Raw genomic sequence first — 24,412 nt, 5'->3', positions numbered from 1 at the left:
AAGGGAATGGCTACACACTCCAGTATTCTTGCCTGGAGAATTCCATGGACAGAGGAACCTGGTGGGCTATAGTCCATGGGAATCACGAAGACTCCGACACGACTGAGTGACTCACACTTTCTCTGACATTGAGAAATCTGGTTTCCATTATTCTTAATTTACTCATTGAATCAAGCCTCTGTTTGTAACTGATCTCCCTTCTCTGCCAGCACCATCTCTGCTGTGAGATGCCTTCCTCTTCCCACCTGGGCACTGATACCTTGGGTCAGGTTGCCTCCACCCGTTCAGGGTCACCTTCACCCCGCTGGACCTGTCCCTCTGAGCCAGGTTGCTGCTCTGTGCGGACACCCTCCTGTCCCTGTTGAGGCCAGTGTGGTGCTCTTCCTCTTCTGGTGCCTGCTTTTACCTTGTCCCCTTCCACCCAGTAGTTTTAGGATGGACATTTTCAGGAAGAGAAAGGAAGAGAAGGAGGTAGAGCTGTCAGTGATTTTTGGAAATAAATTTTCTACAGTGAGAATAGAGAGATGATTCTGTCTTTCCTCTTGCAAGGTTAATTTTTTTTTTTAATTCTATTTTATTTTTGAATGTGCTGGGTCTTCGTTGCTGTGCATGGGCTTTCTCTAGTTGTGGCAGGTGGGGGCTTCTCTTCCTTGTGATAAGCGGGTTCCTCATTGCAGTGGCTTCTCTTGTTGTGGAGCACCTGCTCTCGGCGTGGAGTTAAGTAGTTTCCTTGCACGGGCTTAGTTGTTTCAGGGTATGTGGAATCTTCCTGGAACAAGGATTAAACCCATTTCCCCCTGCATTGCCAGGTGGACTCAATCACTGGACCACTGGGGAAGTCTGCAAGGTTAATTTTTTTTAATTAATTTATTTTTTATTGAAGGGTAATCTTTACAGAATTTTGCTGTTTTCTGTCAAACCTCAACATAAATCAGCCATAGGTATACATACATCCCCTCCCTTTTGAACCTCCCTCCCATTTCCCTCCCCATCCCACCCCTCTAGGTTGATACAGAGCCCTTGTTTGAGTTTCCTGAGCCATACACCAAATTCCCGTTCATTATCTATTTTACATATGGTAATGTAAGTTTCAGGTTAATTTTTTTTAAGTTTTGTTCTTGATAGTAATGAGATATAAAACATGCCCCTTCACACATAGATGTATTCGCGACCTGTAGTACTGCTTGTAGGTTTGTAGTCAGAATTATGATAAATTCTACTTTGTGTAATTCATATTGAAAAACAAAAGCATTTATAATTGCATATGTTGCCTATTCCTTCGGAGAAGGTGATGACACCCCACTCCAGTACACTTGCCTGGAAAATCCCATGGACAGAGGAGCCTGGTGGGCTGCAGTCCATGGAGTCATGAAAAGGTGGACAGGACTGAGCGACTTCACTTTCACTTTTCACTTTCATGCATTGGAGAAGAAAATAGCAACCCACTCCAGTGTTCTTGCCTGGAGAATCCCAGGGACGGGGGAGCCTGGTGGGCTGCCGTCTATGGGGTCACACAGAGTCGGACACGACTGAAGCGACTTAGCAGTAGCAGCCTATTCCTTATAGGAGGAAGCTTCCTTTTTGAGTTAGTGTCAAAGATGAAATGACAATTTAGTGATGAGTAAAAGAATTGTGCACAGATTTCCTTCTTGCCCCACACAAATCCTTGTTTTTCCACCACCCACCTACTTCCAGATGTCTTGGGAATAATTCATATTAGGAAGAGCTGTAGAGTGAGAAGAAACAGTGCTGTTTAAAATTTTTATTTTTCAAAAGCTAAAAAGGAAAAAAAAATCTATGTATTTGACCCTAAGAAGACACTGGGGCCTCTCCTGGTGCTGCCTTGGAAGGGCCCGTGCAAATGCAAGGCCCTGGAATTTGAGCCTCGTTAGTTTCACAGCAAATCTGCCCCTAAGAATGCCTTTTCTAGGTGTTATGAGGACATGAAGTGCCTGGCACAGTAAGTGCTCTGTAAAGGAGGGCGGTTGTCATAGTCATTGGTGGTGTTCTCATCTTCATTGCCTGGAGGAGGAGGTTCAGGAGGGGGAGACCCAGAGGAGGGAGGAGACCCCTCACTAGAGATCATGGTAAAACTGAGCTGGAGGCTGGCTCCCTGAGTTTTAAGTCTTGCACTTTTTTGCACTGTGAGGAGCTGTGTTTTCTGAGCCCTGTGTTTGGCCTGAAGGCCAGGGTGTCAGCCCTGGAGGCTCTGGAGGTGAGGTGAGACCTCAGCTGGGATTTCCAGAGCCCAGAGCCTGACTGGAATCATTTACTCGGAGGGATAGGAGGTCTCTTGGGCCAGAATGTCCTCTCAGCTGCTCTCTATCTGAAGGGAGAGACACAAGTCAACCCTCAGGAGTCCCTAGTCCCAAGAGGGAGACACAGCTGCACCATTAGGAACCCCAGATCTAATTGGGGGTGACACAGTCCAAGCCTCAGAGATGTAGTCTGATAGAGGAGATCAGCCTAGGTTTGGGGAGCCTTCAGTGTAACGGGGAGACACAGGCCAGCCTAGACGAGCCCCCATTCCTTTTTGGATTGTGCTGCGTGGCATTTGGGATATTAGTTCCCTCATCAGGGATCAAACCCAGGCCCCCTACAGTAGAGGCATGGAGTCTTAACCACTGGACCACCAGGGAAGTCCCAGGAGCCCCTATGGTGAGGAGAGAGAGACAGCCCCACTCCCAGTAGCTCTAAGAGGGGAGCTAGGATGCCTGCATAGGTGGCGGGTGGGTGGGAGCGCTACCGTGGAGCAGTGGGGCTGAAGAGCTTAAATCTGGAAGGCTTTCGGGAGGAAAAGTCCATGAGAGCACTCTCCCATCTGTACAGCAATGTCTGGTTTACAGCAGTTATCTCAGTTAATCCTCATGTGACAACAGGACGAAGATGTTACTATCCAAGCAGGGACAACAATCATCATCATTGTTACCAGTGACACTGAGCACCCACTGCCCAGTTCAGGCACTGGGCTGGGCATCATTTGCAAATTAAGGAGTACCCTGTGAGACCACACATTTTGCAATCCTATGACCAGGGTGCACATGTTTGCTCTTGTTCTGTACAGAGGCCTCAGACTGCTTGATGGTACAGCTGGGTGACCCGGGGCAGCAGAGGGCCTGGGTTAAGGGCTGGAACTGTGAAGTAGAGAGTGAGGACTAGGTGCCTTTGCATGCTCTGAATGCGTCATGCAACTTTGTGCCTCCAACCTGTTCCCTGTGTCTGGGGTGTGTTTCCATTACCCTGTCTCCTTGGTAAGCTCCTGGGTCACCCTTTATGGTCTAGCACAGGCTTCACGGGTTTTCCCTCTCTGCCTCTTTGGAAGAATAAATTGCTTCCTCCCTTAGTTCCCCAGGGTCATCTAGTCCTAATGGAGCACTTACATCACCTTACATCACCCACTTTACATCACCCACTCACCTGCCGCTGGTGGTGTTCAAATGTAGATGGGGTCAGAGAGCAATAGGGGAGGTTGACTTATCACCAAGAGACTTTCCTGGGCAATGTTTATTATTTCCGTGAATTACCAGGATTCAAGATCAGGCTCGGTCTCCCAGGGCGTAGTTACATCAAATAAGAACCTGGGTCTGAATTCTAAAATCGGAATGCCAATTCAGGGAGGTAGAACACTAAGAGCTCTGGAGTCAGGCTGCATGGGTTTGAGTCTTGGCTCTTCCCTTTCAGCTGTGTGGTCCTGGGCACATGACTTCACTTCTCTGTCCCTGTTTTCTCTCCACTAAATGGAGCACTGAAGTGAGGTGAAAGTCGCTCGGTCATGTCCAACTCTTTGCGACCTCATGGACTATACAGTTCATGGAATTCTCCAGGCCAGAATACTGGAGTGGGTAGCCTTTCTCTTCTCCATGGGATCTTCCCAATCCAGGGATTGAACCCAGGTCTCCTGCATTGTAGGCGGATTCTTTACCAACTGAGCTATCAAGGATGCCCTAAAGAGAGCATTATGTTAAATCAAATCATGTTGATAAAGCATTTGGCACAGTCCTGGGTGCTCAATAAATTTTAACAATAAATTTTAAAATTTGTAAAGTAACTACCAATATTTATTGATAAGTTTTATAATGAAAGTCAACAGTATCAGGCAAAGACCATTTATTCATGCCTCAAATATCTATTGAGGTTCTACCATGTTTGAGGCTCTGTGCTGAATGCTCAGATAAATCAGACAGGTTCTATCTTTCATGAAGTTTATATTCCAGGGAGAGGGAATGGATATAGAACCAAAATTTCTTAATTGTGTATTTCAACTGTGGCAAGTAATTACAGAGGATCAGTGAAAATCATGGAGATGGAGACAATCTGTTTATCAGGGTCACTTTCCTGGTAGCTCAGATGGTAAAGAATCTGCCTGCAATGCAGGAGACCTGGGTTCGATTTCTGGGTTGGGAAGATCCCCTGGAGAAGGGCATGGCAACCCACTCCAGTATTCTTGCCTGGAGTATCCCCAGTGGACAGAGGAGCCTGGCAGACTACAGTCCATGGGGTCTCAAAGAGTCAGACACAACTGAGCAACTAAGCACAAAGTTTCACAGAGGAAGTGGCATTTGGGTTGAGACCTGATAGGTAAAAAGGAGTTGCTGGCAAAGGCCTTGGAATTAGGACAGGGCATTTGAGGAAGTGAAAGCAGCCAGTGAAGAGAGATTCTGGTGTGTGAAGGAGAGTGTGAGACAAGATGAGGCTGATGAGATAGGCAGGGCCCTGATGTTGCTGCTTCTCAAAGGTCATGGTTGGGAACTTGGAATTTATCCTGAACACAGTGGCGATCCATGAAGGGCTACTTTAAAGCAAGGGAGTAACAAGACCTGGCTTATCCTTAAGAGCAATTGCTTTGGCTGCTCAACTCAGTTCAGTTCCTCAGTCGTGTCCGACTCTTTGTGACCCCATGGACTGCAGCACGCCAGGCTTCCCTATCCATCACCAACTCCCGGAGTTCACCCAAACTCATGTCCATCAAGTCAGTGATGCCATCTAACCATCTTATCCTCTGTCCTCCCCTTCTCCTCCTGTCTTTAATCTTTCCCAGCATCCGGGTCTTTTCAAATGAGTCAGTTCTTCACATCAGGTGGCCAAAGTATTGGAGTTTCAGGTTCAGCATCAGTTCTTCCGGTGAATATTCAGGACTGATTTCCTTTAGAATGGACTGGTTTGATCTCCTTGCAGTCCAAGGGACTCTCAAGAGCCTCCAACACCACAGTTCAAAAGCATCAATTCTTCAGCACTCAGCTTTCTCAGCTTTCTTTATGGCCCAACTCTACATCCATACATGACGAGTGGAAAAACCATAGCTTTGATTAGACGGACCTTTGTCAGCAAAGTAATGTCTCTGCTTCTTAATATACTGTCTAGGTTGGTCATAGCTTTCCTTCAAGGAGCAAGCGTCTTTTAATTTCATGGCTGCAATCACCATCTGCAGTGATTTTGGAGCCCCCCAAAATAAAGTCTCTGTTTCCATCATTTCCCCATCTGTTTGCCATGAATTGATGAGACCGGATGCCAGATCTTAGTTTTCTGAATGTTGAATTTTAAGCCAACTCTTTCACTCTCATTTTTCACTTTCATCAAGAGGCTCTTTAGTTCTTCTTTGCTTTCTGCCATAAGGGTAATGTCATCTGTGTATCAGGTTATTCATATTTCTCATGCAATCTTGATTCCAGCTTGTGCTTCATCCAGCCTGGCATTTCACATGATGTACTCTGCATATAAGTTAAATAAGCAGGGTGACAGTATACAGCCTTGATGTACTCCTTTCCTGATTTAGAACCAGTCTGTTGTTCCATGTCTGGTTCTAACTGTTGCTTCTTGACCTGCATGCAGATTTCTCAGGAGACAGGTAAGGTGGTCTGTTATTCCCATCTCTTTAAGAATTTTCCAGTTTGTTGTGATCCACACAGTCGAAGGCTTTGGTGTAGTTAATGAAGCAGAAATAGATGTTTTTCTGGAACTCTCTTTCTTTTTTTCAATGATCCAACGGATGTTGGCAATTTGATTTCTGGTTCCTCTGGCTTTTCTAAATCCAGCTTGAACATATGGAAGTTCTTGGTTCATGTACTGTTGAAGTCTGGCTTGGAGAATTTTGAGCATTACCTTGCTAGTGTGTAAGACGAGTGCAATTGTGCAGTAGTTTGAACATTCTTTGGCTTTTCCCTTCTTTGGTATTGGAATAAAAACTGACCTTTTCCAGTCCTGTGGCCACTGCTGAGTTTTCCAAATTTGTTGGCATACTGAATGCAGCACTTTAACAGCAACATCTTTTAGGATTTTAAATAGTTCCAAACTGGTTCCAAACTGGGATGGACTACAAAGTGACAAAAAAGGAAGTAAGGAGACCAGTGAGAAGTTGGATATATTAGAAGTCAAGCAAGAGAGAATGCTGGTTTAGACGAGTAATAGCATCTTGCTTCAAACAGCAAGGTGAGAAAGAGAATCAGGATGTATTTTGGAGGGAGCGCTAACAGGATTTACTAATGGATTAGATAAGGTCAGATTTTGAGTGGTCCAAATCGGTGGATGAGTAAGTTTGGGCTTTTGCAAATCGGTGCTTGAAGGGGCCATTTAGTTTAATGGGGAAGACTTTGGGAAGAATTAATTTGTGTGTGTTTGGGAGCATCAATATTGGCCATGTTGGTTTTTAAAAATAATAATTATTGAAAATAATAATAGAGTATCTATTAAAAGTTCAGATTTCAAATTGTCTCATAAAGTTATAAAATTTCTTACTGTGTTAAAATACACATAAGATTACATTTGCCATTTTAGCCATTTTTAAGTGTACAGTTCAGTGGCATTAAGTACATTTACATTGTTAAGCAACCATCACCAGCATCCATCACCAGCCATGTGAGTTTTGAGATATCTGTTAGTCAACCCAAGTGCAATGCAGGAGACTTGGGTTCAGTCCCTGGGTCAGGAAGATCACCTGGAGAAGGAAATGGCAACCCACTCCAGTATCCTTGCCTGGGAAATCCCATGGACAGAGGAGTCTAGCGGTCTACAGCCCACGGGTTTGCAAGAGTCAGACTCGATTTAGCAACTGGACAACAACAAGGGAAAAAACTGTAAAACCCAAGTGGGGTTGTCCAGGAGCTCAGGATTGATATGGGCCAGAGGCATCATGAGATCACCTACAGAGAAAGTATAGAGAGAGAAGAAAAGAAGGTAAGGACAGAGCCCCCAACATTTATAAATGTGGGCAGGTCAAGACACTTAGAAAGAGCGTTAGTAAGGTGAGAAGAAAAACCAGATATGTGTGATACATGGAAGCCCTATTAGTTTTTTACATCTGCTATAATAAGCTATTACAGACTGAGTGACTTAAACAACAGAAACTTATTTTCTTATAATTCCGAAGGGTAGAAGTCCAAGGTCAAGGTGTTGTCAGGTTTGCTTTCTCCTGAAGCTTCTGTCTTTGGCTTGCTGATAGCTGTCTCATACAGCCTTTCCTCAGCTTGCTTAGGAGTCTCTTTGGTGTCTTCCTCTTCCACTAAGGACACTAGTCATATTGGATTAGGGCCCCACCCTTATGAATTCCCTTAACCTTAATTACCTCTTTAAATAGCCCTATCTTTAAAAAAGTCACATTGGGAGTTAGAGTGTCAACATAAAAATTTGGGGGGGGGGGGATAAAATTCTGTCCATAAGAGAAGCCTATGTAAAAAAATTGCTTCCAGAAGGTGGAAGGGGTCAACTGTGTCAAATGCAGCTGAGAAGCTGAGTAAGATAATAGTGGTCTACTGGCTTTGGCAATAAGTAGGTCATTGTAACCTTGCTTCTAAGTCGCTTCAGTCGTGTCCGACTCTGTGCAACCCCATAGACAGCAGCCCACCAGTCTCCCCCTTCCCTGGGATTCTCCAGGCAAGAACACTGGAGTGGGTTGCCATTTCAGAGTATTAAGAAAAGACTAATTAGGGCTTCCCTGGTGGCTCAGGGGTAAAGAATCCTCTTGCCAATGCAGAAGACACGGGTTCCATCCTTGGTCCCAGAAGATCCCACATGCCATGGAGCAACTAAGTCTGGGTACCGTGACTATTGAGCCTGTGTGCTAGAACCTGGCAACTGCAACTCTAGAGTGGGGAAACTACAACTACTGAGCCCACAGGCTACAACTACTGAAGCCCACACGCCCTAGAGTCTGTGGTCTGCAAGGAGAAGCTCATGCACCGCCACTAGAGAGTAGCCCCTGCTCTCCACAACTAGAGAAAAGCCCACTCAGCAAAGAAGATCTGGCACAGCCAAAATTAAACACAATTATATATAAAAAAGAAAAGACTAGAGTAAATCAAGAAGTCATGGAAAGCGATCAAGTGGAGAAACACGTAAAGCAATCTTTTCAAGTTTTGGTGTGAAAGAGAATTGAAAATTGGGATAGCAGGAAGAGAAAGTGGGATCATACAAAAGAAGTGGAGTTAAATGTAAGTTGAAGGGGATAATCCAGAAGAAAGAAAATTGTGATGCAGATTTAGAAAAGAATAATAACAAGAGTAGAGTCCCTGAAGAGACTGAGAAGATGAAATTCAATGAAAAAGTAAAGTGGTTGGCCTTCGATGACTGGGACCTGTCCCACACATTAACAGAAGTGAGGTTGAATACATCATTCATTACATAATTTGCGGGGACCAGGAGAAGGCAATGGCACCCCACTCCAGTACTCTTGCCTGGAAATCCCATGGATGGAGAAGGCTGGTGGGCTACAGTCCATGGGGTCGCTAAGTGTCGGACGCGACTTCCCTTTCACTTTTCACTTTCATGCATAGGAGAAGGAAATGGCAACCCACTCCAGTGTTTTTGCCTGGAGAATCCCAGGGACGGGGGAGCCTGGTGGGCTACCGTCTATGGGGTCGCACAGAGTCGGACACGACTGAAGCGACTTAGCAAGCAGCAGCAGTGTAAAACGACAATGTGGGCTCTCTTGTTCAAAAATTTCAGACTTTAGCAGAAAAGGATTAATCCAAGCACAGAGTCCTTCTAAGTCCAGGGCGCCTGCGACTGCACAATTTATATAGAGCATGTGATGATGATGGAGGTAGACTGCTCTCTGGGCGAGTCCATTCTCCTTTTTGGGCCTCAATTGACCCATGGGAGGGTTAAAGGGGATAACTAAGAACATTTCCCACTTCACCCTTCTACAAGCTGGGAAGTCACGCCCAAGGCGTAAGAACAAAGTTTGTACCTTTTTTTTTCTATTCCAACCATGCCGGATTTGTGCCCAGACGTTTCTGGAAGCCTCCAAAAAGCGTCTGGTAACCATAGCAACTCACACCAAACTCTAGGGCCTTCCGTTCCGCCCACCGCTTCAGGAACGCGCTCTTTGATTGGCTCAGCAGGTCGACCAATGGCCGGAAAAGCGGGCTATCTGCCGCGCGGTCAATGGCCGCAGGCTCGAAGTGGGGCGGGACGTGAGAGTGAGCGGGTGGGCCTGGGCGGCACGGCGCCTGCGTGTTTCCGGCTCCGCTGCGGAAGGCGGAGGACTGGAGCCGTTGGACGGACGCGATCCGAAGGGTCGCGGAGCGCGGGACGCGAGTGCGGAGCTCGGGTTTCGGAGCGTGGCTAGCAGCTGGCACGATGGGCGGGGAGCAGGAGGAGGATCGGTTCGACGGCATGTTGCTGGCCATGGCGCAGCAGCACGAGGGCGGCGTGCAGGAGGTAACGGCCCGCGCGGAGTTGGCTGGGCCCGGCCTACCCGGGGGAGGCCCCAGCCACGCTCTCTCCGTTCTTCTCTGCCTTCGAGAAGCCGAGATACACCCCGGGGCCTCGCGGGCTCTGGGATTCCTCTCCACATTCTTACTGCACTCGAGCTTCCGGTCTGGCCTACTCGTATCAGGGCTTTCACTCGTACCAGGCCTGGTCCGTCCCCCTACCCCACCCCCGCCCCGCCCCTAGACCTCTCAGCAGTTTCTGCCTTTGCAGCTCCGGCGTCGCTGCACCCGCCCCCGGAAAAGCCCCAGAGTTTGGGCATTTTCCCCCTACTCCCCCCCCCCCCCCATGCCTAAGTCTCCGTTTCTCCGTTGGTGGCAGCCCCCGAAGAGCATCCCTTGGGATGAATCTTTCTAAACATTACGACTTGCCTGTACGGAGACTTGGAGCGAGCGAAAGAATGTGAGAGTGGGAGGCGATATTAACACGTGGTCTTTGAATGGGGGAACAGGAGGCCTATGTTCACGATTGTTCTACACCGCACCTACCAACTTGTGACCTTTCCACGTCTCCCAGCCTCAGTTTCTTTATTTGAGACACCGCTAGGAATCCTTATATTTCCCGAATTTGTAGGAGAGTAGTGTCTTGAAGGGAGGAACAGTGAGGAATTCTCAGTAACCAGGCTTGGACAGTCAACACGTATTTGTTCGAGTGATTGATGTGTGCAGGAACATAATTTCCTGCGTAGTGACCAGATCCAGTAACAGAGTGGATGAAGGATACGGACCAACTTAGAAGGGGCTCTGGAATTGGTGTTTTGAACCATGGAAAAGTTCAAAAGGTTGAAAAGCCTGTCAAGATCAGTCTTCTTATTAAAGACACTGAAGGAACTTGCCCAAGATCATCCAACAGGCTCCTGACCTGGAGGGGACCAGCATCCTTAGGCCAGTGTGTGCTGTCCACAGACCATTTCAGGTTCTGTGTCTCTCTCGGGACAAAAGTTTCGAGCTTTCCATTCCCATTCTCATTCAGGTAGGTACCTGTGGTGACCAAGGACTCCTAAGTCCTTTGAGGTCCGAAGAGTACTATTAATTTGAAGATGTGAAAGGCTCCCTCTCCCCTCCCCGCCCCAAATTGTTGACACAACTGGATTTGAAGTGTATTCATTTTTGAGTGGAGAAGGCAATGGCACCCCACTCCAGTACTGTTGCCTGGAAAATCCCATGGATGGAGGAGCCTGGTGGGCTGCAGTCCATGGGGTCGCTAAGAGTCAGACACGACTGAGCGACTTCACTTTCACTTTCCACTTTCATGCATTGGAGAAGGAAATGGCAACCCACTCCAGTGTTCTTGCCTGGAGAATCCCATGGACAGAGAAGCCTGGTAGGCTGCAGTCCATGGGGTCGCACAGAGTCGGACACGACTGAAGCGACTTGGCAGCATTTTTGAGTGAACTGAAAAAAGTGTGTAGAAGCAGGAATTGAAACCATTGAGATAAAATCTAGCATCGGATTTAGAACCACTCTCTTGGACAAATAAAAGGGCTTAGTTATAGATGCTAACCTTAGGTCACCACTAGGTCGTTTTGTTCATCAGACTGTTTATTGAGCATGTACTCTGAGTCAGGTCTGGTGCAGGGCGCTGAGGGTGTTCATGGTGCATGCTTGTGTGGACTTCACTCTCCCGCAGAGGGTCTCTTGCTCTGGACCAGACACTGCTAGGCACCTCACCTCCTTTACTTCCTTTGGTTCTCACAAAGGATCCTCACGTATATCCCTGGAAATAGGTCCTGCTGCTGTTTCTCTTTTGTGGAGTTAAGAAGCTTTCCTAAGGTCACAGAGCTCATGTCTATCAGTCTTGATACCCAGACTGATGTTCTTAAATCACTTGGCTACCCAGCCAGAATTAGTTGGTCTGAACTTTCTTTCAAATGCTTCATTTGTTCCCTTCGTTCTAGCTCTGCCGTAGTAACTCAGCCAGTGCCATTCTGGATGGGTTTTTTACTATGTGAAGAGGAAAGGTGGGCCCCAAGTGTTCAAGCCCTAGATGCCCGTATCCTCAGGCTGCCTCTAGCACCACAAAAAATGTGAAATATACATACATGTGCACACAAGAAAATGAGACATCTGGGACTTTCTGGTGGTCCAGTGGTTAAGAATCGGCCTGCCAATGCAGAGGACACGGGTTTGATCCCTTGTCTGGGAAGGCCCCACATGTCATGGAGCAGCTAAGCCTGTGTGCCACAACTACTGAGTCCATGCCTAAGTCCATGCTGCCCAAGAGAAGCCACTGCAGTGAGAAGCCTGGGTACCACAATGAAGAGCAGCCCCTGCTCACCATAACCAGGAGAAAGCCTGTGTGTCACAACCAAGACCCTGTGCAGCCAAAAATAAATTAAAAAGAAATGAGAAATCTGCCTTTCAAGTGATCCGGGTAAAGTTAGTTTCGGCTTCCTGGCAGAAGTGACAAAGCCCGGGCCTGTGGGGAGGATGTGTCCCCAGTTGAGAGGCTGGGGGTGAAACAGTCTAGTCCCAGGTTCCCTCCTAGGCTAAGAGAGTTCGCTTCTGTGCAGTTGAAGGGCTCCCAGTATGGCATCTTTCCAGCTTCTGTCTTTGTCTCCTTTTAGCTGGTGAACACTTTCTTCAGCTTCCTTCGACGCAAAACAGACTTCTTTGTTGGAGGAGAAGAAGGCATGGCAGAAAAGGTGAGTGTTGGGGGCCAGTGGCCTTTGGGCAGCTCTGTTTCTCCAGAAGAGCTGACCTGGCCTTCTTTGGCGTACTAATAACTGTTAGCAGAAGTAAAAGGCCAGGGGCAAAGAGTCGGGGAAGGGAAGCAAGCCATAGTTTATTAAAGCCCCTCACCTCGCCAACTGCATTACCTACCCTATTCCCCACGGTCCTTTAACTGTTTGAGGGGCAGGTGTTACTGTCCCCATTTACAAATGAGGAAATTGGTGTGAGTTATAGGAAAGCCAGGGTTGTCCAGATTCTTGAGCCAAGTTATGGGAGAGCCAGGGTTGGAACCAGAGTCTCTTGTAAAACTGCATTCTGCCCCTTACACAATGCTTCTTGGTTCCTTTTCTCCATTGAGGAAAGTGAAAGCATTAGTCTCTCAGTTGTGTCCGACTCTTTGTGACCCCATGGACTGTAGCCCTCCAGGCTCCTCTGTCCGTGAAATTCTCCAGGTGAGCATACTGGAGTGGGTAGCCATTCCCTTCTTCAGGGGATCTTCCCAACCCAGGGATCGAACCCGAATCTCCTGCACTGCAGGCAGATTCTTTACTGTGTGAGCCACCAGGGAAGCCCAGGTTTTATCTAATTACCTCACTGAGAAATGAGAGTAGGCAAATGTTAGAAATTGAGCTTAGAAGACAGAGGTATAGGAAAACTCAAAGCCAGCAATCCTAGTCTTCATGGATGCTGTGACCCAAAGTTCAGGGATTTGAGAATAGTGGTGGTGGTGTATTTTTTTAATTGTCTATCTCCTATATATATATGTATCTTCTCTAGGTTCTTTTCCATTATAGGTTATTATAAGAAATTGAATATAGTTCCCTGTGCTATACAGTAGGTCCTTGGGGTTTTGTTTTTGGTTTTTTTTTTTGTATTTTGTATATAGTAGTGTGTATCTGTTAATCCCAAATTCCCAATTTACCCCCGCTCCTTGGTAACCATAAGTTTATTTCCTATGTTTGTGAATCTGGTTCTGTTTTGTAAATAAGTTCACTTGTATCATTTTTTTTTTAGATTCCACATATAAATCATATCATACGATATTTGTCTTTCTCTGATTTACTTTACTTGGTATGATAATCTCCAGGTCCATCCATATTGTTGCAACTGGTATTTTTTTTTAAATGGCTGAGTAATATTCCTCTGTGTGTGTGTGTGTGTGTGTGTGTGTGTGTGTGTGTGTGTGTGTGTGTGTACACCACATCTTCTTTGTGCATCCATCTGTCATTGGACATTTAGACTGCTTTCATGTCTTAGCTATTAAAAATAGTGCTGTTGTGAACATTGGAGTGCACGTGTCTTTTCAAATTAGAATTTTTGTCTTTTCTGGATATACGCCTAGGAGTGGGATGGCCGGATCATATGGTAGCTCTATTTTTAGTTTTTTAAGGAATGCCCATACTGTTCTCCGGAGAAGGCAATGGCACCCCCCTCCAGTACTCTTGCCTGGAAAATCCCATGGACGGAGGAGCCTGGTAGGCTGCAGTACACGGGGTCGCTAAGAGTCGGACACGACTGAGCGACTTCCCTTTCACTTTTCACTGTCATGCATTGGAGAAGGAAATGGCAACCCACTCCAGTGTTCTTGCCTGGAGAATCTCAGGGACTGGGGAGCCTTGTGGGCTGCCGTCTATGGGGTCGCACAGAGTCGGACACGACTGAAGCGACTTAGCAGCAGCAGACTGTTCTCCACAGTGGCTGCGCCAATTTACGTTTGCACCAACAGTGTAGGAGGGTTCCCTTTTCTCCACATCCTCTCCAGCATTTATTATTTCTAGACTTTTTGATGATAGCCATTCTGATTGCTGTTAGGTGATTCCTGAGAATTGTGCTTTATGGTACAGGTTCTGAGAGTTTGAATGTCTTCTGATTGCCTAGGTTGTAACTATATTTTTGAAGATTCATAAATAATGAAGAAGATGTCATTTCACTGAACTGTGAAAACTGACAGTTGTTTTCAGTTAAACAGGAGACATAATAACCAAAAGGAGACATTTTACAAACTGCTTTCTGCGGCCTCAGAGTTCTAACAAGCAGAAATGCTTGATAATATGCCTGATCTGAGGCTACTCTGGGGTAAGGACATGGTCCTGGAGTAGGAGTCCTGGGTTCTTGGTCTAGTTGTGTGGCCTGGTTAATTTCCCACCAATTCTCTGGTCCTTTTAATCTTCACACCTGTCAAGCAGAAGAAGGTGGACTCACTGACCTTTAGGGCCCTTTCTGGCTCAAATATGCTTTCTGTATTAGCACTAGCACCTCCTATTTTTCTGTGGGACAGACTTCACCATAAAATATCAGCATTCATTCATTTAATTAATATGTATAAGACTGTGAGGAAGTGGTGGGTGTTTGGGTAGAAGTCCTAGGAGCATAAAATGGTGACTAACCTAGGTTGAGCCCTCAGGGAAGACGCTGAGGGAGATGCCTGAGGTATGAAGGTTGAGTGAGGTAGCAGGCAGAAGGGAGAGAGATGAACAATATTGAGAAGTGGTGTCTCGGGCGTATCACAAGGATGATGGTAGCTGTTCTGTATTGGACGTCTGCTGGTTCCTCTGTTATGCTCCTTGCCTCTTTGTTCCCTTAGTCAGCTCTTTGCCAGGAGGTTGGTTGGACTCTCAAGCAGGCAGAATCCTGTCCAGCCTTGCCAACTGGTCTCCAGTTGTAACACCAGTAATGCCTTTGTGTTAAGGACCTGCTGTGCACTGGGCTACCAGATAAATCCTTTCCAAGTGTATTGGTTGAGAGCATGTTCTCTGGAGCTGGGCAGATGTGGCTGAATCCTGGTGTGCCCCTCTCCCTGCTTGACAACTGCTTTGGATGAATCACATTCGGAGCCTCATTCCCCTCTGCCGCCCCCAGAAGAGGGGATAATCTTTCTCTCAGAAGGCTGTTGTGAGGATAAAAAGAGTGTTGCTGGCACATGAGAGTACAAGTTCACAGTCCCTTTTTTGAACCTCTTGGGGCCAGATGTATTTTGGAATTTAGAGTTCTTGGGTTTTAGGGTTAAATATGCCCTGTATTGCCTCCTAAAATCCAAAAGAATTCTTTTTTTTTTTTTTCCCCAAAAGAATTCTAATCCCAAAACACATCTGGCCCCAATAGGTTCAAAAAAGGGACTGTGAACTTGAATTCTTGGGCTTCCCTGGTGGCTCAGACGGTAAAGAATCTGCCTGCAATGCAGGAGACCCTGGGTTGGATCCCTGGTCTGGAAGATCCCTCAGAGAAGGGAATCGCTACCCACTACCTCCAATATTCTTGCCTGTAGAATTCCATGGACAGCGGAACCTGGCGGGTTACAGTCCATGGGGTTGCAAAGAGTCAGACACCACTTAGCGACTAACACTTTCACAGTGCATATACTGTATATAATATACTTTACTCCAGTCCAGGGGTCAGGAGCAGCATAATGTAATGAAACATTGGTATTTCTGCAGAGAAGTGTATATCCATGTTTATGCCAAGATATGAAGACTGTAAATACCTTCATGCTTCAAACTTAAGAGAAACACAAAAACACTTTAGTTTTTATAGCTTTTGAAGCTAGGCATTATGGATTTGCATAAAGGCCATAATGATCAAATCAATATTTTATTGACATAGGAAGAGATAAATAGACTAGTGAAACAGAGAACCCAGAAAAAGTCTAACTTTAAGATGTGTCCAGTAAGGTAAATCAGTTCATAGGCAAAGGATGATTTAATAAGTTGTGCTGCTACAACTGGCTATTTGTAAAAGTACCAAAAGTGTAAAACCATCTGTTTTATTCATATGTGCGTGCTTGCTAAGTCACTTCAGTTGTGTCTGACTCTTTGCGACCCTGTGGACTGTAGCCTGCCAGACCCCTCTGTCCATGGGATTCTCCAGGCACCAATACAGGAGTGGGTTGCCATGCCCTCCTCCAAGGGATCTTCCTGGCTCAGGGATAGAACCTGTGTGTCTTATGTCTCCTGTATTGCCAACTAGTGCCACCTGGGAAGCCTGTTGTACTCGTATCTAAAAATAAATTGCAGATCAAGAAGAGCTTAGTAAGGAAAGCTAGGAAACTGTATAACCTTGTGTGGAAGAGACCTAGCAAGGATAGAAACCTGGAAGCTATAGAATAAAAGATAGCTGCTTGTCTCTTCAGATATAGAAAATGTGGCAGAAGAGACGCAATGACATAGAGTCATTTGAAAAACAATAGATCTGGGAAAAATGTGCAATGCAGAGGACAGATAAAATTTAGGAGCCAGTTTAATATGCAGGAACTCTTATAAGTTGACAAGAAAAAGATAAATGGAAAAATGGGCCATTCCATGAGGAGCATATGAAAAGATGCTTATATTCAGTAGTAATAAAGGAAATGTAGATGAACTAAACAGTGAGATGCCCTTTTTTCTGGTCAAACTGACAAAAATATATTTTTTAAATTGCTTACAGGGATGTGGAAAAAAAAAGGGTACTCGTCAGACATTGTTGGTAAAAGTGAATTATAGTTCTTTTTTATTATAAAAGATGCTCAATATCACTAGTCATTAGAGAAAGGCAAATAGAAACCACAGTGAGTTGTCACCTCACACTCACTAGGATGGACTCTGTCAGAAACCCCCAGAAACCTAAGTGTTGGATAAGGTTGTGGAGAAATTGGGACCCTTGTGCACTACCAGTGGGAACTTAGAATAGTGCAGCTGCTGTGCAAAACGGTATGGCAGTGCCTCAGAAAATTGAAAAATAGAGCTACCATATGATCCAGCAATCCCATTACCCCCTGAAATTGGAAGCAGGATCTTTTTTTTTTTTTTAATTTTTGGCTGTGCTGGATCTTAACTACCGCATGGACTTTCCTCTGGTTTCGGCGAGTGGGGGCTACTCGTGGTGGCGGCTTTTCTTGTTGCGGAGCGTGGTCTCTAGGATGAGTGGGCTTCCATAGTTGCAGCACGTGGGCTCAGTAATTGCGGTTCCCAGGCTCTAGCGCCCAGGCTCAGTGGCTGTGGTGCATGGGCTTAGTTGCCCTGCGGCATATGGGATCTTCTTGGATCAGGTATCAAACGTGTGTCTCCTGCATTGGCCGGTGGGTTCTTTACCACTGAGCCACCAGGGAAGCCCTGGAAGCAGGATCTTGAAGAGAGATTTGCACACCCATAGCAGCACTGTTCAAAAGAGCCAAAAACTTCCCAAAACTGGAAGCAATCCAGGCATTCATTGATAGATGAATCAACAAAATGTCATATATCCATGTAATACAATATTATTCGGGCTTCCCCGATGGCTCAGCAGGTAAAGAATCTGCAGGAGACACAGGAGATGCAGGTTCAATCCCTGGGTCAGGAAGATCTGGAGGAGGAAGTGGCAACCCACTCCAGTGTTCTTGCCTGGAAAATTCCATGGACAGAGGAGCCTGGCAGGCTACAGTCCATGGAGTTGCAGAATCGGGCACGACTGAGCACACACATACATACATATTATTCAGCCTTCTAAAGGAAGACAGACAAGAGCACATACTGAATTAGTCCATTTATATGAAGTTCTAGAACAGGAGTGTGTCTTCTCCCTCAGACATGTCCCCCCACTCCATGGTCAGGTCCAGGACCTCATGCCTTTGGGTTTAGCTTAAATATCTCTCTGGAGTCTTCCTTGGCCAGTCTGATGGGACCCACTCTCTACTCTCCTATCACCCAGGCTAAATCAGGAAAGCTGTGTTCAGGTATGCCCACCGAACACTCTGGGGGCCTCCCAGCCCTCCTCACCCCTTTCTCACTCTGCTGGGCTCTGGTTCCCAAAGACATGTCCAGTGACAGAAGCTTGACTCTGACAGCCTGCCAGTTGGCACCCTGAGTAGGCTACAGTCTCGCTGGGGTCTCTGCCTGGGCCTGGGCCTTGGCCCTGGTAAAGCTGGTGGGAGGAGACTGGGAGGAGGGGTCAGAGGCTGCTGTGACTGGCCCTGACTCTGCCTGGTGGTTCAGCTCTGCCCTCATCTGCCCTCCAGGAGCTGGGAAGGAACAGGACGAATGGGACGTGATTCACTGGAGCTGGGAGAGGGGACGGCCCCGCTCCTGCCTCCCCTTGGCCACTGGTTAGCAGATGGCCTGAGTTCAAGGTCTCCCTGATTAGGGTGGAACAGCCTCTGCTGGCGTAATTGGGCCATGACCAGCCCCTTCTGTTGACAGCACAGTGGCCTTCAGGTGGCTCATTTCTTTCTTACATACACCTCATTTTGTTAGCCCGTTTGGTTTCGGGGTGCTTTTGGTACCCTTTAGCCTCGAAGAGTGTGGAGCTACTGTAATGTGGCATGAAGTTGGAGGTTTGAGGGTAACAGGAAGAATTGACACCCAATGAATGAAAAGCCACAGGGCATTTGGCAGAACCCTAGGCCTAGGAGCCCATGGCTGACTTTGGTGACCCTGAGCCCCACGTGGTTCCTCTCAATTCTTGCAGATCCATTTCCCTCTAGCTCTGGCTCAGAGATTCTTGAAAGATGGTTTGTTGACCACTGATCATGTGGTGGGTGTCCTGTGAGGGCTCCTCCAGGTGTGTGGGTTGACACAGAGATGGGTTTCCTAAGTTGGGTAAATTCCTGAGTCTGCCAAAGGAGAAGAGATGAAATTGAACAGACATTTGAGCTGGTCCTGGAGGATAAGAAGCTGTTTGTGAGGTGATCTGGAAGTAGAGGCAAGGATATTGTAGGCAAAGAACAGCTATGTAAGACTGCTTTTAGAAATAACACGATAGAAGCAGAGAGATGACCTCAGGGTCACACAGGCAGAAGGAGTAGGCCAGGATCTCAGATGCAGGTGTGACTCAAGTATGCATGAGAATTGGCCAGGAGGGCCTGTTAAAAGTACAAATTGCTGGGCCACACCCCTGGGACTTCTGATTCGGTAGGCCTGGAGTAGAGCCTGAGAGTCAGCATTTCTAACAAATTCTGGGTGATGCCAACATATTCTGTGGATCAGGGAACCACACTTCAGGAGCTCCTGATGTAAAACGTGAGGTGTAACCATTCCTCCTGTTGTTATCTTCATAGCAGAGAAGGTGCTTCTCCACCAGTTGACCCTGGGTTAGCCTCAGCCAGGCGGGGGTGTTGGGAAGCCAGCAGTTCATGGGCAGTTGGTTTGTGGCTAGGACTGTGCCAGTCTCTTGACAAGTGTCATATGCATCTTCGTGACAGCTGATGAAACTGAGGCTAAAAAAGGTCAAAGTTGTTTCCTTGTCCAAGGCCACAGAGCCAGACCCTGTGGTAACAGTTTTGGGGTCGCTTTTGGGCCGCAGAGGGGGGCAGCTAGCACGAAGCAGGTTAGAAGCATCCTAGGAAGGCGTCGTGGGAGAGGGTGGATTTGAAATGGATAGCTTACAGGCGGAGGGGAGGAAGACACTGACCTTTTCCCTCCAGAATGCTCTTTCTGGCCTGAGAGCTGAGGAAAAGCTTCTCAGAGGGGCTGAGGCTGGAGTTCTCCTGACAGCTTCACTTTGCTGTGAAGGATTTTCAAAGCACTTATCATTTGGTCTGCCCGACATTCCTGTGAGGTAGGGACTTATCCTTGCTGATAAGGACTCTGAAGCTCCCCGGGGATCTTCCTGACCCAGGGATCGAACCTGCATCTCCTACATTGGCAGGTGGATTGTTTAACCACTGAGCCACCAGGGAAGCCCATTCACACCATTAATAGGTTAAGTAATTTGCCAAAAACAAAATAGCTAGTGTGTGACAAAGCCTGGATTAGAATGCAGGTTGTCCAACTTCAGTGTTGGGTCTTATTTCCTGGACTGCCTTTTTTTTTTTTTAAGTGGTTGCTATTTATTGAAGCAGATACTTTGCAGATACTCTCATTACAACTCAATGAGATAGATGTGTATTAAATCCCATTTTAAAGATGTGGAAACTGAGGTTCTAAGTGCAGTGCCTTGCCCAGGCACTCAGAGATGGGACTGGCTTCATGTCTTGGAACGTGTCTTCTCCTCCAATGCTTCTTAGCCTTCTCTTCCTTCCTCAGCTTATCACACAGACCTTCAACCACCACAACCAGCTGGCACAGAAGGCCCGGCGGGAGAAGCGAGCTCGGCAGGAGACTGAGCGGCGGGAGAAGGCAGAGCGGGCAGCCAGGTTGGCCAAGGAGGCCAAGTCAGAGGCCTCCGGGCCCCAGATCAAGGAACTGACTGATGAGGAGGCTGAGAGGCTACAGCTGGAAATTGACCAGGTAGGAATGGGCTTCCCTCCCCTGCCCCCTGACCCCATGGACACTAGAAGTAGGGCCCCTCTTGCCACCTGTTTTTCCCTTTGCCACAGAAAAAGGATGCCGAGAAGCAGGAGGCCCAGCTCAAGAATGGCAGCCTTGGCTCCCCAGGGAAGCAGGTGAGATGGACTGGAGGGGTTTGGGAGCTTCTGGGGCTCTTCACCCACTCCCTTTCTCTGGAAGGCCCACCCGACCATTCCCTTAGCTTTGGGAATCCTCCTCATACTCCAGGACCCCACATTGGACCAAAGGGGGTTAAAAAAACCTCCAAAGCTCACTGGCTTAATTTAAGCCTTGGCAGGAAAGCCAGAGAGACAGAGATGGGCAGTGCTGCACGGGCACCATGCGGGTGGGCTCGGGTCTGCGGTGGGTTTTTCTGACACTCCTAGGGCATGTTCTCCTCAGGGCTCCTCCTGCTCCCACATAATCCCTGGGGTACTCCTTCAGCTCTTTGGAGGTTCTGGTCTGGGGCTGGGTCCCCACCCTCCAGACAGAGAAGAATGAAGCTGACCGTTGGGCAGGCTGGTTTTCCTTTAGAACAACTCTGCTGGCAGCCACCTCCTGACCTGCTCTGGGCTGGGCTTCCTTCCCAAGTCCCTTGGCTGGGTCCCCTGGGTCTGTGAGTGCCGCCACCCCCCAGCTGTCCCACGGTCTCCCCATCTGAGCTCCTCTCGGGCAGAACCGGCAGAGCGCCAAACAGGTTTTAGCTCTGACTCACAGTGGGCTGGACTGGGCAGGGACCAGGTCTGCTGTGTTGTCTGTGGCTGTATGTGCCGTGCCAGCCAGTGGGGTTCAGTCTGGGTCTGTCAGGGAAGTAGCCGAGCACCCCAATTGTGAGCAGGAGGCCGAGGAGGACGAGGAGGAGGAGGACGAGAAGGACAAAGGGAAACTGAAGCCCAACCTCGGCAACGGGGCGGACCTGCCCAGTTACCGCTGGACCCAGACCCTGTCGGAGCTGGACGTGAGTGCGGGGGCTGGGGTGGTGGGGAGGCAGCTGGCCTGGGGCGCCGCCTGACTGCTCCTGCCCCGTGCAGCTGGCCGTGCCCTTCCGCGTGAACTTCCGGCTGAAGGGGAAGGACGTGGTGGTGGACATCCAGCGGCGGCATCTCCGGGTGGGGCTCAAGGGACAGCCAGCGATCGTGGACGGGGAGCTCTACAACGAGGTGAAGGTGGAGGAGAGCTCATGGCTCATCGAAGACGGCAAAGTGGTGACAGTGCATCTGGAGAAGGTGCGAAAGGCCCCGCCTCCTGCCCTCTGTTCTGATTGGCTGTTCCTGAACTTTGGGGGCCTGATGGGCGTATCTTATTTCATCCCTACAATAAGACTTCTATAGTAGGTCTGTCACATTTTAGAGTCAGAAAAAGGGCAGCCCGAGAGATCTGCCCAACTTCTGCCTCTAGGAGAGGGTGGAGTTAAGGATCAGGATTGTCTTTAGTACCAAAGCCTTTTCCTTTCCATTAGCTTTTTGTTGTTGTTCTACCAGTTTATTCCTACCAAGCCATTTCCCTCCACCCTCACGCACGCATGCTCAGTCATGTAACCCCATGGATTGCAGCCTGCCAGGTTCCTCTGTCCATGGACTTTTCCAGGCAAGAATACGGGAGTGGGTTGCCATTTCCTTCTCCAGGTCCATTAGGTTTTTTCCTAGTTTTTATTTTGGGTCTGAATTTTTATTATGGGTCTTAGTTGTCATGTGCGGCATCTTCCTTGTGGCGTGTGGGATCTTTAGTTGCAGCACATGGGACCTAGTTCCCTGACCAGGCATCGAACCTGGGCCCCCTGTCTTGGGAGCTCAGAGTCTTAACCATTGGACCTACCAGGAAAGTCCGTCCATTAGGTTTCTATGGATACAAGCATTCAATTCAGCAAATACTTGAACACCTGCTACGTGCCAGAGACTGTTCTAAGTGCTGGAGGGAAAACAGTGAACAAGATGTAGAAAACTGTGCCCCTCGGGAAGCCCGTGTTCTCCCCTCTCAGAGAACTGGGATACAGACCCCAGGAAATGAACATGATCTCTGAAGTGCCAGGGTCCAAGGAAAGTGTCCCATGGCATGTACTGCCTGGCCCAGCCTACCTGACCCCCTTGGCTGCCTCTCACTCACCCCTCTGCCCTTGCCCTTGCGTTTCCTCCCACCTGGAATGTCCTTCCCTGCTTTTTAACGTGGCTCATGCGAGTCATTTAAGGCCCAGCCCATGTGTGTCGTCCTAACCTCTCCCTCCACTTGGGTGAGTATCTCCCTCTGTACTTTATTCTTTCCCTTATCATGCTGACTGTCTCCGTGTCTGTCTCCCCCAGCCACCGGGGAGGGCAGAGGTCTTGCCCATCTGCCCCTAGGTCCCAGTTCAGGCCTCGCAAGTCCCTGATGCAGGATGTGGCTGGGAGAGAGTTTGGTTCTGGAAGAGCTGGGGGGTTGGTCACCAGGGTCCAGAGTGAGCCACCACCCGTCCCCGGGTGGCCCTCCTCTTCCTCTCAGATCAACAAGATGGAGTGGTGGAGCCGCTTGGTATCCAGTGACCCTGAGATCAATACTAAGAAGATCAACCCTGAGAACTCCAAGGTGAGCCCAGGCTGGTTGGAGGAGCTGCGGTCGGGAGGTTTGGGGCCTGGGTGGCCCCAGGGCTTCACCCACCCTGTCACTCACTGTCTGCCCCTAGCTGTCAGACCTGGACAGTGAGACCCGTAGCATGGTGGAGAAGATGATGTACGACCAGAGACAGAAGTCCATGGGGCTGCCTACCTCCGATGAGCAGAAGAAACAGGAGATTCTGAAGAAGTGAGCGATGCAGAGATGGGGGTTTGGGGGAGGTGTCTACGGCTGGGACCTGGGTGACAGCGGCGAGTGTTTACTGAGCAGAACACAGGAGCTGCCCCGCCCCTTCCAGAATGAGCCAGCCAAGTTTATGGCTTTATAGCCTTGGCTTGCCTCCCCTAATCACTTACTGAGGTCATCTTGAGGGCAAGGCCACCACAGGATAGGAAAGGGTAACAGGCGGTCAAGTCACCAACAGAAAAAGCAGTGGCGGTGCTGGCACCTCAGCAGCCAGCCCTGGGGAGGCCTTGAGGGCCCCACTCCTGCCTGGCATGGCTCCAGGTTGCTGAGAGTTGTAAACAGATGAGACCTCATGTTGGAGGCTGAGAGAAAGGGGCAAATCTGGGGAGACGGATGGCCTGTCTCACCTTCCTGCTTTGTCTCTGCAGGTTCATGGATCAGCATCCAGAGATGGACTTTTCCAAGGCCAGATTCAACTAGCTCCTGTGTTTGCTCCCCTGAACTCTCCAGGCTGAACTCCCGGCTCCCCACTTTCCTCTCCCACACTCCCTGGGACTGGTGGGCCGCAGGGCCAGGGCAGGCACAGGGCTGGCCGGCACACACAGGTCTCAGGCCATCATGGGAGAAGGGCTGGGGCCTTGGGGGGTCTTGTCCACCCCAGCTGGCCTGCTGTTACACATTAAAACCATTTACCCAATTCCACTCGTGTCTTCTGTTCCCTCTGGCCTTTCTCTGGGGTTCAGGCCTCTTAGGACTGCTGCTGCAACCTGGGGGCTTGACGGCTCACCCAGGCTCTGCCACGTGATCTAGGGCAAGTCCTTGCCCCTCCCTGGGCTCAGTTTCTCATTCCTTAGAGGATTCAGACAAGGCTTTTAGTCTGTGTATGATTTTGAACAGAAGGGGTTGGTTACAGGCATCAACCATGTCAGATTCTCCAAGGGGCCCATGGCTCTGCAGCATTTAAGACCAGCCTGTTGATTTCCGTTTTCATCTCTGAGACAATTTCCCACTGCACTGGGTCTGTTCTCTAGTCCTGGAGCAAATGTTTCT

The 24,412-nt window shown here is 48.4% G+C and overlaps 1 protein-coding gene across 1 annotated transcript; it reads left to right on the top strand.

Annotated features, from left to right (window-relative positions):
* The first annotated feature begins 9,424 nt into the window (after positions 1–9,424).
* Positions 9,425–24,059, top strand: NUDC (nuclear distribution C, dynein complex regulator). Its single transcript, XM_055574017.1, has 9 exons — positions 9,425–9,654; positions 12,272–12,349; positions 20,348–20,551; positions 20,641–20,706; positions 21,429–21,548; positions 21,622–21,816; positions 23,066–23,149; positions 23,247–23,365; positions 23,791–24,059. The coding sequence occupies exons 1-9, from the start codon at positions 9,574–9,576 to the stop codon at positions 23,840–23,842; spliced, it is 999 nt and encodes a 332-aa protein (XP_055429992.1). The 5' UTR covers positions 9,425–9,573; the 3' UTR covers positions 23,843–24,059.
* Positions 24,060–24,412: the final 353 nt, after the last annotated feature.

The sequence above is a fragment of the Bubalus kerabau genome, chromosome 3 (genome assembly GCF_029407905.1).
Source record: "Bubalus kerabau isolate K-KA32 ecotype Philippines breed swamp buffalo chromosome 3, PCC_UOA_SB_1v2, whole genome shotgun sequence".
In the NCBI taxonomy this organism is placed as follows: Eukaryota; Metazoa; Chordata; class Mammalia; order Artiodactyla; family Bovidae; genus Bubalus; species Bubalus kerabau.
Note: the sequence above shows the minus strand (reverse complement) of the source record. Positions and strands in the feature narration are given on the sequence as shown.

Coding starts and splice junctions, on each gene's coding strand:
- NUDC (XM_055574017.1), top strand. CDS start 9,574: ATGGGCGGGGAGCAGGAGGAGGATCGGTTCGACGGCATGTTGCTGGCC. Junction 20,707..21,428: donor TTGGCTCCCCAGGGAAGCAG/GTGAGATGGACT, acceptor AATTGTGAGCAG/GAGGCCGAGGAGGACGAGGA. Junction 23,366..23,790: donor AAACAGGAGATTCTGAAGAA/GTGAGCGATGCA, acceptor TTGTCTCTGCAG/GTTCATGGATCAGCATCCAG.